The sequence below is a fragment of the Cibotium barometz genome, chromosome 10 (genome assembly GCF_041138505.1).
Source record: "Cibotium barometz isolate CiBa-2024 chromosome 10, ASM4113850v1, whole genome shotgun sequence".
NCBI lineage: Eukaryota > Viridiplantae > Streptophyta > Polypodiopsida > Cyatheales > Cibotiaceae > Cibotium > Cibotium barometz.
In genome coordinates, this window is record NC_141055.1 from 50,279,102 (window position 1) to 50,294,004 (window position 14,903).

The 14,903-nt window shown below is 44.8% G+C and overlaps 1 protein-coding gene across 1 annotated transcript in view; it reads right to left on the minus strand.

Moving 5' to 3' along the window:
• The window catches only part of ATERDJ2A (DnaJ / Sec63 Brl domains-containing protein), a 38,718-nt gene extending 24,218 nt beyond the window's left edge, over positions 1-14,500 (minus strand). The window contains exons 1-3 of the mRNA XM_086804269.1: positions 14,359-14,500; positions 13,915-14,109; positions 13,527-13,622 (exon numbers count right to left, since the gene is read on the minus strand). Coding sequence (XP_086660395.1) covers positions 13,527-13,622; positions 13,915-14,100 — 282 coding nt within the window. The 5' untranslated portion in view covers positions 14,101-14,109; positions 14,359-14,500. The remainder of the gene's footprint in view (positions 1-13,526; positions 13,623-13,914; positions 14,110-14,358) is intronic.
• Between the last annotated feature and the right edge of the window lie 403 nt (positions 14,501-14,903).

Sequence of the window (14,903 nt, forward strand, 5' to 3'; positions counted from 1 at the left end):
AGTTGATGGGAGAATGCAGAATTAGGGTTAGGTTAGAGTTCATTCATGGGAGACATACACAGAGAAGCAAGGGAGAGAGAGAGAGAGAGAGAGTTGTGGGGATAAGTCAACTCATGAGGCATGAGTGTGTGACTCCCCTATCACACATGTATATTGCACTAGTACACATAGTGCACTTAGTACATTAAATGTACTAAGTGTACTATGTACTATAACTTATGGGCTTGTACACACTATAAGGGTGGGCATAACGCCTTTACCCCAACACACATTAGCACCAGCCGATAGCATTTATAACCAGCCGACCAGCATTTATGGCATTTATGTGCAGTCGTGAGCATCCAGGAGCTGGCTGACTGCAGCAAGGCTGGCAGACCAGCATCTTTTCACACATATAAATAGAGGCGCATCCATTCAGTCCATATCATGAGCGTTTTCAGCATACAGCCTCTCATCCCAGTTCAACGCATAGATCATCATCTCAGTTCAGCGCATCAGCATCTCAGTTCAGCAAACGCATCCATCTCCTCAACGTTTCCTCCCAGGCAACAAGGAGAGCATCTGCGTTTCAGCATCACTTCAGCATCACATCAGTTCCAAGCCATCCCTTCAGCGTTTCCTTCCCAGGACACAAGGGAAAGTCAGTGGGACAGCAGTTCATCCAGCATATCAGCATATTCAGCACGTAGGCAGCATATTCAGCATATAGTTCATCATTCCTACATCTCCTACATAGAGGGAAGCCGGCATCGCAGGGTGGACCTCAGCATTGGAGCAAGGAACAGTCCTCAGCATCAGCATTCAACCCATCCATCTCATCCCGAGAAGGATCTCCATCTAGGACAGTATCATAGATCTATTTAGATGTCACTGTAACCCATTCATCTAATATAGCTACATTGCATTGCATTGACACTATCTTTTCTTAAGCATCATTAAGTGCAGCTTAGTTAGCCTAAGGTTGTGTTTACAAGACCGTCAAATCCCTCACATGTCACATTGGTATCAAAGCGTTACAGGGTAACCAGCCTTAGATCATTTTCATTCCATCAATCATTCAGTCAGACATCATGTTAATCGCTTCCGCACAGTTAAACCCAGTTCTCAAAATCTTGCAGGCCACCCTTAGGGATTTTCCCTTAGGTATGCATTAGTAACCCATCCATCTGCATTCTTGCACAACATATAGGGTTGCACATGGCTTGCATAGCAGACATCTTAGCAGTCAGTCTTGCATCTGCAAGGCATACATGTTTACCCTCCAGGAACTGGCCGACTGCAGCAAGGCTGGCCGACCAGCATCTGTCACCAATTGGCCGACCATTTGGTCCATTCCTAGTTTTTGCGTCTCGTTCACTTGAGGCCAGGCCGGTGTCTCATGTGAAGAGGCCAGTATTTTGCTGACATGGACGGGAGCCAGACTGGTGCCACCCGTGTGTTAGCAGGATGGTGTCGTATGGACGGGAGCCAGATCAGTGCCACCCGTGTATGACCTGGACTGTGTTCGATCCATGGGACTGTCACGCCATGCAAGAGCCAGTATTCGTGCCGTGTTTTGCCTATGGGACTGTCACACCATAGGGAAACTCGTGCCTAGAACTGTGTCTTACCTATGGGACTGTCACTCCATAGGAAGACCAGGATTTTTATGTTTTTTATGTCGTGCCAGTTTTGTGCCGACAGATATTTTGTACTTGTTCCATGAACGGGAGATATGTCCATGTTACTATTTGCACATGCACACATGATTTGCATGCTTGAAACTGTTTTCGCATGACATATATTCGTGTGTTTGCCTGCTTGACGTGTTACTTACTAAGCGGGGACGCCTGCCAGTGAGTCGTGAAGTCTGCCCTGTATTCTGACGAGTTCTAGTGCATGTGTACAGGTGGTAAGTATGTCGCACTTGTTGTTTTAATGTTTTAAATTCTAACCTTTTAATTTATAAGGTTAGGTGTTCACATTTATTTAAAAGTGGGCACCCCCTTTGGGCACCCACTTAGGGGCCAAGGTGGGGAGCCCCACTTTTAAGTGAGTGTGGGGGTGGGCATGGTCACCAACCCCCACTAGTTCCCCCACATGCATGCGTAGAATTTACTAGAGTAGACTACACCTTAATTTTTATTAAATAAAGGGCTCTTTCCTTCAAGTATCATCTTCATCGCTGCCACTTTTGCACGTGAGACTACCGGCGATGCATCTTTTTTCTGCTGGCGACTAACTTGCTGCAGGCGGCTCCCTATATTACTGCACGTACCTGTCCCCAGGCGGCTGGTTGCAACTGCACTGCAGGTGGCCGCCATCTATCTCCGTACTGCTGCGCATGCTCTCATCCTGGTGGCTGCGCAGGCTGCTGTTTACCCACAGGCTGTACTTTCTGCTCCTACAGGCGGCTGCAAACTTGAAGGCTGCGCTGTTTTCTTCCTCTACACACACAGTCGTGGGCCACCTTCAACAGACTCTGCAGCCAGGTGGTTGAGCACATCAGCTAGGCGGCCCCTATGCTTTAGGCGGCTGTCTACCCACAGGCTGTGCTGCCTAGTTCCTCTGCAGGCAGACGTAGGCCATCTTCAGCAGCATATTACAGCAACCATCTGTGTGACCATCACCAGCCGATCGTGAACATACTTTTCCAACACGCTACCCTCTGCAGCCGGGCTGTTGTCCCATCACCAGCAGGCCACGCTCCAGCTACTCAGGTTGTACTTCTTTTCCATTGGCGGCTACAAGAAGTCTTCACATCTCTTGGGTGGTTTCAAAGTCTACACAAACACCACAAGTTTTGGTCTTCCATCAACCAACTACAAGTAAGTGATTTTCAGATTTGAGTAAAGCATTTTATGTTTAAATCTGAGAAGGGATTCATCCCTCTACGGCCACACCCGTTCGGTGCCGGGTTGTCCAAGCTATATTGGCGAACCTCGGTCCAAAGGTGCTGAGATCGGGAGAGCCAGGCGTTAGTACGAGAGCGCCTGTTTGTGCGTGGTCTCGGAACACCAGTGAGGCGCTCTCCGCGGAGTCCAGTGAAAGCACAGGACCGTAGCGATTGGACCACACTAGTGGTCGTTCTGCTTCGAGCTTCTACATCGAAATTCGAGCATATTTGTTTGGTACTGTTTTCATATGTACATGGACATTATCTGGTTCTTGGAACCCATGGAGCATTGTATTTATTAAATACTCCCAATAAATATATCATATATTGAGGGGGGGGTCGGCCCGTTCCGGCCCCAGTGCTCGTGTCCATCTTTCCATTTCATTTCATTTAAATTTCAAGTTGTTTTAAGTTGTCCATTTCAAATTTGTGGTTTTAAAGTTGTGCTATTAAGCGTGTGGATGTCCAACGGAGTCTTTCCCACTTGACGGGATCGGTTTCATTGGTATCAGAGCACGGTTGTTTCCCTCTTCCTAGTGGGGAAACGAACCTGTGTGCTGGACATCCCGCTTTTAGCAAACTTTGAACACAATGGACAGCCAAGGCAACCCTTTGGAAGTACCAAATTCGAGGGGTCCATCTAGTGCTTCTCGTGGGTCTGATGCCCTGCGTGGTAGGCACAAGCCCCTTGAAAGGGTTATTGATAGTGAATCCAAGGGTCAACTGTCTCCAGGAAAGACAGTTATGCTTGAACAAGAGCCTGATGCTATGAGGGCTGAAATGGAACATATGAGAAAACTTTTGCAGGCTCAAGAGCAAGAGTTAAAGTTTTTGCATGAAGATCCCCATCTGCAAAGTGCTATTGAAGCCAGGAAGGCTGATGCTATGGTTGATGTAACCTTTGAATCAATGGCTCGTGAAGTGGGCAAGAAACCAAGGGAGTTGGCACTTGCCTATCTCCTTCGCAAAGGTGATATCAAAGAGGGGGATGACGGAGAGCTGAAATTCAGAAATCCACCTCGTTTGAAGCATGGAGATCCCGCATCCCAAAGGCTGAAATCTTTTATGCAAAAGGAAGAGGTGACTGTCACCTCTCGACATGCATCCTCTCCTCAAGGCACTAAGCCTGACAAATATATGTATGCCAGTGCTCATGGAGGGCATGAAAGTCACATGCATGCCAGACATGTATCTCATGGTGACAGGTCTGCTTCCAGAAAAATTTTGCCTTCTGAGTTGTCTCATGGAGAGACCATGCCATATGCAAGTAAGTCACATGCATCTGAGTTTCGAGTTCGTGGAGCACATGCCACCGTGCCCCATGAAGCTTCTTTGACGGCCCATGGAGCCCATGCAGACAGGGCTGTCCCATTGGATAAGGGGAAAAGAAAAAGAGAAGACCATGAGCCTCATGCCAGGAAGCTCAAGGAATTCAAAGCAGGTGATAAATGTCATGTGCATCACAGATGCCATGGACATTTCTAGGGCTAAATCCAGAAGGGGCAAACAGATAAATAGTATGAACCAGATAGAGTCAGAATATGGAGCACAAGATACAGAAGTGGCCAGGTTGGACTTGGAGAAGCACCAGGGGGCAGTCGGCTGAGTACAGGAGCTGTCAGCTGTACCAGGAAACAAGGTGGCTGAAGGCGCATGATGACAAGGCCAAGATAACCAAGTCGGCTGAGTAAAAAGCCATTTAATGAATTCAGAACTGGCCGACCAGCAGTCGGCCAGCTCCTACCTTGTCCAAGAATTCTATAAAAGGCACCAAGTGCTCATAGCATTAATCATTCTCTCCCACTAGGGGATTGGATCTCTAGGGGTCCCATAGGGGACAGATTTTAGGGTTGATCACCTTTTTATGAAGGCAGCCCATGGCTGTACAGATATGTACCTTTTTGTACCATAGTATATACTGAAAATTCCAGCACTTCTCACTCTCTCTCTCTACTCTCTCTCTACCTGCGTTTTTGCATCAGATGGTGCGTTTTTGCATCAGAAGGTTTTCAAGAGTGTTTAGGGCTGAAAGAAGACTACCCAGAGCTTCCGCGCGTTACATTGGTATCAGAGCATCAGGCTCAACAAGGCTAAACGCTGATTCAGTCCCATATGATGGTGTACAGGTCCAAGGTACAGGAAAGTACACGGATTCAAAGCCCAAGGCAAGAACACAGATCGGGAAGAACTCCCAGGACGTTTGTTGGTGGTGTTCCACAGTGCCAGATGGGGATGGCAGTTCCGTGAGCCAGATAGGTTCTAAGGGAACGGTCCCAAGGGAGGTTGATCCTCCAAGGGTGATGTGAGAGTGCCAAACTCAGTTCCAGGAACGAAGACCAAGACGGTGTTCAGAGTCAGGGCAGGAATGGATTGTGGACTAGAGGAAGACCAGATGCATAGATCTTCATCAGAGACAGTACAGGGCTACCTTGATAATGAGCATTTTCTAGTTGCTCCACTGAATGGATGTGATGTATTGTTGGGCAAGCCGTGGCATCATAGGCTTGAGCCCCGCAAAGACTACAAGTCCAATATGATTTCCTTTATGCATAAAGGCCGCATGCATTTTATTGATGCTGGCAAAGAAGGGGATTCCATCCCACTTGTATCACACATCCAAATTAATAAAGCAATGAAAAAGAGTCTTTCAGCGTACTTGGTTTTTGTGCGTGATAGTCTTGTGCCAAATCATCAAAATGTGGATGCTATGTCTAATGATAGGCTGAATTTTCTTAATGCATTCAACGACTGTTTTGCTGACTCGTTGCCAGGTGAATTACCTCCCCAAAGGCCCGAAGATCACCGTATAGATCTTGTGCCAGGTAGTTCTCCACCTAACAAACCCGCATACCGAGTGAGTGCTGCACAACAAGAAGAAATTATGAAGCAGGTAAACGAGCTTTTAGAGAAAGGTTTGGTTCAGCCCAGTTCCTCACCTTACTGCTCTCCTGTGCTTCTTGTTCAAAAGAAGGACGGATCATTCCGTATGTGTGTGGACTATAGAGCTTTGAACAAGCTTACCATCAAGAACAGATTTCCTATTCCACGTATTGATGATATCTTGGATAAGCTTGATGGCTCAGCTTGCTTTAGCAGACTTGATTTGAAGAGTGGTTATCACCAGATACGCGTGGTGCCACAAGATGTCCATAAGACTGCATTCAGGACAGCCTTCGGATTATATGAATTCTTGGTAATGCCTTTTGGTCTCACCAATGCTCCTGCTACTTTTAATCGTATGATGGATAGGATATTCCGACCCCATCACAAGTTTACAGGAGTCTTCTTTGATGATATCTTGGTTTTCTCCAAGAATGAGCAGGAACACAGAACTCATTTGGTCACAGTGTTCGAAGAGTTGCGGAAGCATAAACTTTTCGTCAATGCCAAGAAAAGTGAGTTTTTCCTTTCAGAGATTCATTATCTAGGACATATTGTATCCAAAGATGGAGTTACAATGGATCCTGCAAAGATAGAGACTATTCGGAATTGGCCCGAATTGCAAAACGTACATCAAGTACGTAGTTTTCTGGGATTATGTTCGTACTACAGGCGTTTCATAAGGCATTTTGCTATGATTGCCACTCCTCTACATAATCTCACGAAGAAGAAAACTGCTTTCAAATGGACTTCAAAGGAACAGGATGCTTTCTTGCAGCTCAAGCATGCCATAAGATGTGGTCCAGTATTGATTGTTCCTGACTTGCACAAGTCATTCGTGGTTGAATGTGATGCTTGTGGTGATTGCATAGGAGCTATCCTAAATCAGGAAGGGCATGCAGTTGCATACGAGAGCTGTCGTTTGCATGATGTTGAGCTTCATATGGATATCTATGAGAAAGAGCTCTTGGCTGTAATTCACGCCTTAAAGATTTGGAAACACTACCTTCTTGGGGCTGAATTTGTAGTCAAGACAGATCATCAAAGCTTGAGATACTTTCTATCTCAAACCAAGCTTTCAGAGAAGCAGATGAGAATGGCAAATTTTCTTTCCATGTTTCATTTTCAGATTCTGCATACCCCAGGAAAGAAAAATGTAGTGGCCGATGCACTATCTTGGAGGCCTTATATTGCTGCAGTCTCAGTGGCCTCTCATGGAGATCTATCTGCTATGAGAGATTTGTATCATTTGGATGCTGATTTTTGCCATATATGGACTGATTTGATGGCTGCTCATTCACATGCCTCTTATGTTATCAATGAGGGTTATCTAATGAAGGATAATTGCCTATGTGTGGTGAAGGATCTGCGTCCAAAGGTTATGGACGAATGTCACGCTCCACCATATGCTGGTCATCGAGGTATTATGCCTACTACTCGCATGATTCAGAGGTATTTCTTTTGGCCAAGCATGCGTAAAGACATTGAGGCTTATGTGCGTGCATGTATCACTTGCCAAAAGGTGAAATTTGACAGGCAAAAGCCTCCAGGTTTGCTTCAGCCATTGCCTATTCCCTCGCAACCTTGGGAAAGTATCACGATGGATTTTATTATGGATTTGCCCAGATCCCAGCATGGGAATGATGCTATTTGGACTATTGTGGACAGGTTTAGCAAGCAAGCTCATTTCTTGCCCGTCAAGAAAACCATTAAAGCTGATCATATGGTAAAGCTTTTTCTTGCTAATATTTTCAAGCATCATGGTATGCCTAAATCCATTGTTGGGGATAGAGATCCCAGGACTACAAGCCTATTTTGGAGAGCTTTGTTTGATAATATGGGTACTAAGCTTGAGTTTTCATCAGCTTATCATCCCCAAACGGATGGCCAAAGTGAAGCTGCAAATTCAGCCGTGTTGGATTTATTGAAATGTTATGTGGCAGATCAAAAGACTGCATGGGAGAAGTATCTTCCACTTGTTGAGTTTGCCTACAACAATACGATCCATGCTTCCACAGGAAAGGCTCCGTTTGAGATTATTTATGGCAGAGTGGTCTTGCCACCCATCCTTCGTACAAAGGATGAGATTTTTGCAACTGATGAATATGTTCGTGACTTGCATGTTGCCTTTGGTCAGGTGCGGACAGCCATTGCAAGATCTCAGGATAAGCATAAAATGGCTGCTGACAAGCATAGAAGAGACATGGAAGTCAAAGAAGGTGATTGGGTATTGCTGAAATTTGAGAAGGCTAGGCTTCGGAAGAGGCCAGGACGAGAAGGATCATATCCTAAGCTTTCTCCTCGCTACTATGAACCCTTCAAGGTGATTCATAAGATCAATGAAGTGTCCTACAGGCTTGCTCTACCTAGTCATTGGAAGATTCACAATGCTTTTCATGTGAGTCTATTTCGGAAATATGTGGGGCCAGATCCTGATGAGCCTGTCACAGAAGATCCGCCAGAAATTGAAGAGCTTGAGGAGATCCTCCAGCCAGAACAGATTGTTTTTCACAAGGAGAGAAAGCTACCTGCAGGAAAGCTTTCCAGGAGATACCTTGTGAAGTTTAAGAATTATTTGCCTATTGATGCCAAATGGGTAAATGAGGATTATTTTGCAGATTATCCCCAGTTGTTGCAGGCATATCTTGAGGCTTTTCAGTTGAGGTCAACTCTTTAGAAGCCCGGGGGGATGTCACCAATTGGCCGACCATTTGGTCCATTCCTAGTTTTTGCGTCTCGTTCACTTGAGGCCAGGCCGGTGTCTCATGTGAAGAGGCCAGTATTTTGCTGACATGGACGGGAGCCAGACTGGTGCCACCCGTGTGTTAGCAGGATGGTGTCGTATGGACGGGAGCCAGATCAGTGCCACCCGTGTATGACCTGGACTGTGTTCGATCCATGGGACTGTCACGCCATGGAAGAGCCAGTATTCGTGCCGTGTTTTGCCTATGGGACTGTCACACCATAGGGAAACTCGTGCCTGGAACTGTGTCTTACCTATGGGACTGTCACTCCATAGGAAGACCATGATTTTTATGTTTTTTATGTCGTGCCAGTTTTGTGCCGACAGATATTTTGTACTTGTTCCATGAACGGGAGATATGTCCATGTTACTATTTGCACATGCACACATGATTTGCATGCTTGAAACTGTTTTCGCATGACATATATTCGTGTGTTTGCCTGCTTGACGTGTTACTTACTGAGCGGGGACGCCTGCCAGTGAGTCGTGAAGTCTGCCCTGTATTCTGACGAGTTCTAGTGCATGTGTACAGGTGGTAAGTATGTCGCACTTGTTGTTTTAATGTTTTAAATTCTAACCCTTTAATTTATAAGGTTAGGTGTTCACATTATTTAAAAGTGGGCACTCCCTTTGGGCACCCACTTAGGGGCCAAGGTGGGGAGCCCCACTTTTAAGTGAGTGTGGGGGTGGGCATGGTCACCAACCCCCACTAGTTCCCCCACATGCATGCGTAGAATTTACTAGAGTAGACTACACCTTAATTTTTATTAAATAAAGGGCTCTTTCCTTCAAGTATCATCTTCATCGCTGCCACTTTTGCACGTGAGACTACCGGCGATGCTTCTTTTTTCTGCTGGCGACTAACTTGCTGCAGGCGGCTCCCTATATTACTGCACGTACCTGTCCCCAGGCGGCTGGTTGCAACTGCACTGCAGGTGGCCGCCATCTATCTCCGTACTGCTGCGCATGCTCTCATCCTGGTGGCTGCGCAGGCTGCTGTTTACCCACAGGCTGTACTTTCTGCTCCTACAGGCGGCTGCAAACTTGAAGGCTGCGCTGTTTTCTTCCTCTACACACACAGTCGTGGGCCACCTTCAACAGACTCTGCAGCCAGGTGGTTGAGCACATCAGCTAGGCGGCCCCTATGCTTTAGGCGGCTGTCTACCCACAGGCTGTGCTGCCTAGTTCCTCTGCAGGCAGACGTAGGCCATCTTCAGCAGCATATTACAGCAACCATCTGTGTGACCATCACCAGCCGATCGTGAACATACTTTTCCAACACGCTGCCCTCTGCAGCCGGGCTGTTGTTCCATCACCAGCAGGCCACGCTCCAGCTACTCAGGTTGTACTTCTTTTCCATTGGCGGCTACAAGAAGTCTTCACATCTCTTGGGTGGTTTCAAAGTCTACACAAACACCACAAGTTTTGGTCTTCCATCAACCAACTACAAGTAAGTGATTTTCAGATTTGAGTAAAGCATTTTATGTTTAAATCTGAGAAGGGATTCATCCCTCTACGGCCACACCCGTTCGGTGCCGGGTTGTCCAAGCTATATTGGCGAACCTCGGTCCAAAGGTGCTGAGATCGGGAGAGCCAGGCGTTAGTACGAGAGCGCCTGTTTGTGCGTGGTCTCGGAACACCAGTGAGGCGCTCTCCGCGGAGTCCAGTGAAAGCACAGGACCGTAGCGATTGGACCACACTAGTGGTCGTTCTGCTTCGAGCTTCTACATCGAAATTCGAGCATATTTGTTTGGTACTGTTTTCATATGTACATGGACATTATCTGGTTCTTGGAACCCATGGAGCATTGTATTTATTAAATACTCCCAATAAATATATCATATATTGAGGGGGGGGTCGGCCCGTTCCGGCCCCAGTGCTCGTGTCCATCTTTCCATTTCATTTCATTTAAATTTCAAGTTGTTTTAAGTTGTCCATTTCAAATTTGTGGTTTTAAAGTTGTGCTATTAAGCGTGTGGATGTCCAACGGAGTCTTTCCCACTTGACGGGATCGGTTTCAGCATCTTTTCACACATAAATGAGGCGCATCCATTCAGTCCATATCATGAGCGTTTTCAGCATACAGCCTCTCATCCCAGTTCAACGCATAGATCATCATCTCACTTCAGCAAACGCATCCATCTCCTCAACGTTTCCTCCCAGGCAACAAGGAGAGCATCTGCGTTTCAGCATCACATCAGTTCCAAGCCATCCCTTCAACGTTTCCTTCCCAAGAGACAAGGGAAAGTCAGTGGGACAGCAGTTCATCCAGCATATCAGCATATTCAGCACATAGGCAGCATATTCAGCATATAGTTCATCATTCCTATCTCCTACATAGAGGGAAGCCGGCATCGAAGGGTGGACCTCAGCATTGGAGCAAGGAACAGTCCTCAGCATCAGCATCAGCATTCAGCCCATCCATCTCATCCCGAGAAGGATCTCCATCTAGGTCAGCATCATAGATCTATTTAGATCTCATTGTAGCCCATTCATCTAATATAGCTGCATTGCATTGCATTGACACTATCTGTCTTTTCTTAAGCATCATTAAGTGCAAGTTTAGTTAGCCTAAGGTTGTGTTTACGACGGTCAAATCCCTCACATGTCACACAATACAGAATGCTTAAGCTCATGTTTGATTTTGTGCCTTTCGACTTTCCTCATAAACTAAGGCCATTTCAATAGCTCTAGATAAAGCTCGACACTTCTAACATCACACCAATGGCCAAAGTTTGTCTTTCAAACCTAAGGCAAAGTTGTGAACCTAGAGACAAAGTTGTGAACCTGGAGAAAATTTTGTACAACCATAGGGAACTTCATAAAAACCTCTCTATGCCTATCTACATACTCTTGGACTCTTTCTTATTTCTAAAAAATAAAAATAAGGAGTCTAAAGCTCTATTCTGCTCATCTAGACGTTGGAGGCAGAAAATTCTGAATGAACATATGCTCTTAAGCTCCTTCCAAGTGGTCGAGACTACTTGATCCTTTTGGATCTTGCACTACCAACAGTGAGCCATATCCTACAAATTATTCGAGGCATATTGTATCCTAATGTGTTCATCTGTAGTACAACACAAAGTAAAGCATTGCTCCCACTTGAAAAGCCATTGATTCACCGCATCTCCAATGCAAGAAGTCAAGCTCCAGTGTACTTCGGTGGTTTCAAGCCTTGAGTGCAAGTTTTGGTTTGAAAGATTCTTCCAGAGTAGCCTCACAACTATCCAAGCACAAGTGCCAATGGTCAACGGTGGCGCTATAGGCACTAACATATTTTGCGCTTCCGTCATGAAAGAATTCATTTGGTTCCTTAACTCATTCATTTGTTGGCAAACAAGTATGGATTTCGATGCTTGAGGTTCATGTTGTTTGGATTACATATTTCAATAATTGATATGCAAGAGTCATCAAAAGACAAAAAAATAAAGCAAAAAGGATAAGTGAGCCCCCTGGTCAACAACATCAACAAGCTAATGTAGACTAATGCCCTATGATGAATAACCACGTGTGACTACTACAATTTGGGAAAATATTATAGAGAAAAGCCATGCATCTATACCGGCAAGACATCTTGACATTCTACAAATTGTTCAAGGCGATTGAAAAGGTTACTAGCTGTTCAAGAATGTTGCTTTTGCTAGAAAGCCAAGTATGATCGATGTAAGGTTACAAGGTTATTGCAACCTTTGTGAACTCCCTCTACACCATGGGAATGCATTGCTATAGATTGTACAACAGTATTAACAAAGACTCCTTATGGCAATGATGTTTGGATGACAATTGATACATTAAGCCAACAAGTGCACTTCATTCTGATTCACAAGACATACAGCAAGTTCATTTTCAAGCTTCATAGGATGCCAAAGTTCATTGTTATTGATAAGACATAGTTCATTCTCCTACTAAAAAGGCATTTTTTAAGATCATCTATGGTCAGGTGGTGCTGCCTCCAATCCTTAGTACAAAGGAGGAGATATTTACTGCATATGAGAAAGTTGCAATGGTAAACAGCAGTATCTTCCAAAGTTGTCACATGCTTTCTTAACTAGGGAATTGGGACAAATACTATACAAGATTCCAATAGCCATGAGACTTGTGACTGCTGATGCTTGTGACATTTCCTCCTACTTATCTCTCAGCAAAGAGTTGGAATGTCAGCTTCAATGCTCCTCCTCACTATGATTGTCCTGCTAGCCGTACAGAGCTATACGGCCTGTTCTTCAAGAACTCACAGCAGCCACACCTTCTCCAACAGTCGACTGTGCTTCCCTTTGCATCCACGCAAGAGAACTAGCACGCTTCTCAAAAAGCTAGAGAGAGGGAGAAGAGAGAGACGTGGACCTCCAAAAGTGGAGTAGCCTCTATAAATTTCCTAGGGGCCTCCCAAGGTTTTAAAACCTTTATAACTTTAATTTTTGCCCACCAAAGGTTATAAAACCTTTTTAAATTAAAGTCTCTTTGCCCCCTTCACACTTGGGTTGTCCACACATGGGCTTCCTTTTTAACTCCAATCTGATGCCATTCAGACTATCCACCACATCCCCGTGCACACCTGCATACTGTCCAGAAAACACAGGGTCGTGACAAAGTCCATCTTCAATGCTTTGATCCATAAACAAGAAGCAATCTTTCAAAATAAGGGGGGGAAGAAGGAAGAGGGGGGGGGGGGGGAGATGTTTATTTTCCAATATGGGGAGCATGGGGGTTGTTAACCGTCCCCTCCACTCAACCAGGCCACCCACTCGATGTGGCATAGGTTGAGGATGAGCTAGCAATGATGTACATGAGTGTACATAAGTAGCATGTAAGTAGTCTTTAGTTGCATCAACTAAATAGACTTTTATTTTATTGCCAACTTCACACACCCATGCATCTCCGCCGCATCCAAGAGGTCCTATAGGTCATGCGGACAGACCAGACTTCTCCCTATAAGCAGCAGTTATATGCGCCATCTATGTCTATACTTTCATGGTGCAGTTCCATCAAAATAAAAAGTACCATGTAACCAAACAGAACATAAACTACCTCTTGAGTCATAAGCTTGATGTAGTAAACCAAGAATGCCATGATCACCCACATGAAAACGAGCGTCACATTGCTACAAGTGGAGAAATTGCCGACCTAAAAACCAAAAAAAAAACATTTATTTCTTCAAAACCCAACTAAGAGAGAAGAACAGAAAAAATTCCAAGTGAAACAATAATTAAAAACTACAGAAAAACAGCAGAATTTCCAAGAAAAAATTTTACTTTTTAAAAAAAAAACTCCAGAAAATCCTAGAATTTCAGGGCAAAATATTCAAAAAGAACTCCGGAAAACATCAGAAATTCGAAGCAACATATTTAAAACACTGCACAGCAATCAGCGTATCGGATAGTAGGACCAAAAATTAAAAATTTATAATTTTTTTTACCTTTTTGATGAAAGAGGTTCTGTATTTGGCGGATCTACCACAAAGGGAGCAGGCGCAGTGGATGTTTTTGTTCTTGCGTTCCGCAGCTTTAGCCAGGCGGTAGATAGTCCACGGGATCACAAAAAGGCCCAAAACAGAAAGGATAAAGATGGGGAAAAGGGAGCTCATTTCTTCAGATGCAGCCATGGCTTCAAGCTGCCCACAACACAATTACAGATAAATATTCACGACAGTAACGCATATTATCCAGATCTAGCAATCAATTTTACATGAAACTATCACCAATCAACCTCTTATCGATAATCAACCCATATCATCCATCCTCTTAACCAACCCATTAACCTCTTAATCCCATTAACCTCCCATTGCCACCATGACCTAACTAGGGAAAATCGATAAAACCCACTTACACGCAAAAATGGATCTAGTTGAAAGCAATCTTACCTATCCGAAGAGAGCTCACACGATTTCTGGTGATCGCTTGTGCTCCCCAATTGCTTTTCGGCACAGGAATTTGACGGGTAAAAATCCCGAACTCCTATGCTTACCTCTTCACGTTGACTGTCATTCTTTTTAAACCAACAGTATTTCTAGAAAACCCTTTCACACATTGTGGTCGATATTAGGATGTCCGGACAGTTTGAAGGTCATTCACGTTCCCATAGAAATGTTGTGGTCGGTTCATGTTTCATAGCAAACCCCGACTCCCGACACATAGACATCGATAGTTGGTTGAATCCCAAAGGGCAAATGAGTGCCTCCCGCCGCGATTACACTACCTCCGTTCTACATCAAGGGATGCCTATCTACAATGCATCATAGAAGAACATTTGCTTCGAGTTTTTTATTTCGGACCTTAATATATATCGTGCTTAATGAACATATTAGAGAAGATAGGGATTTTGTCACTACAAATATAAGATGATGTTTAAACTTGCATGTCTAGGACTATGCTATTGCCTAGAATGGGGATGAGGCCAACATCATTT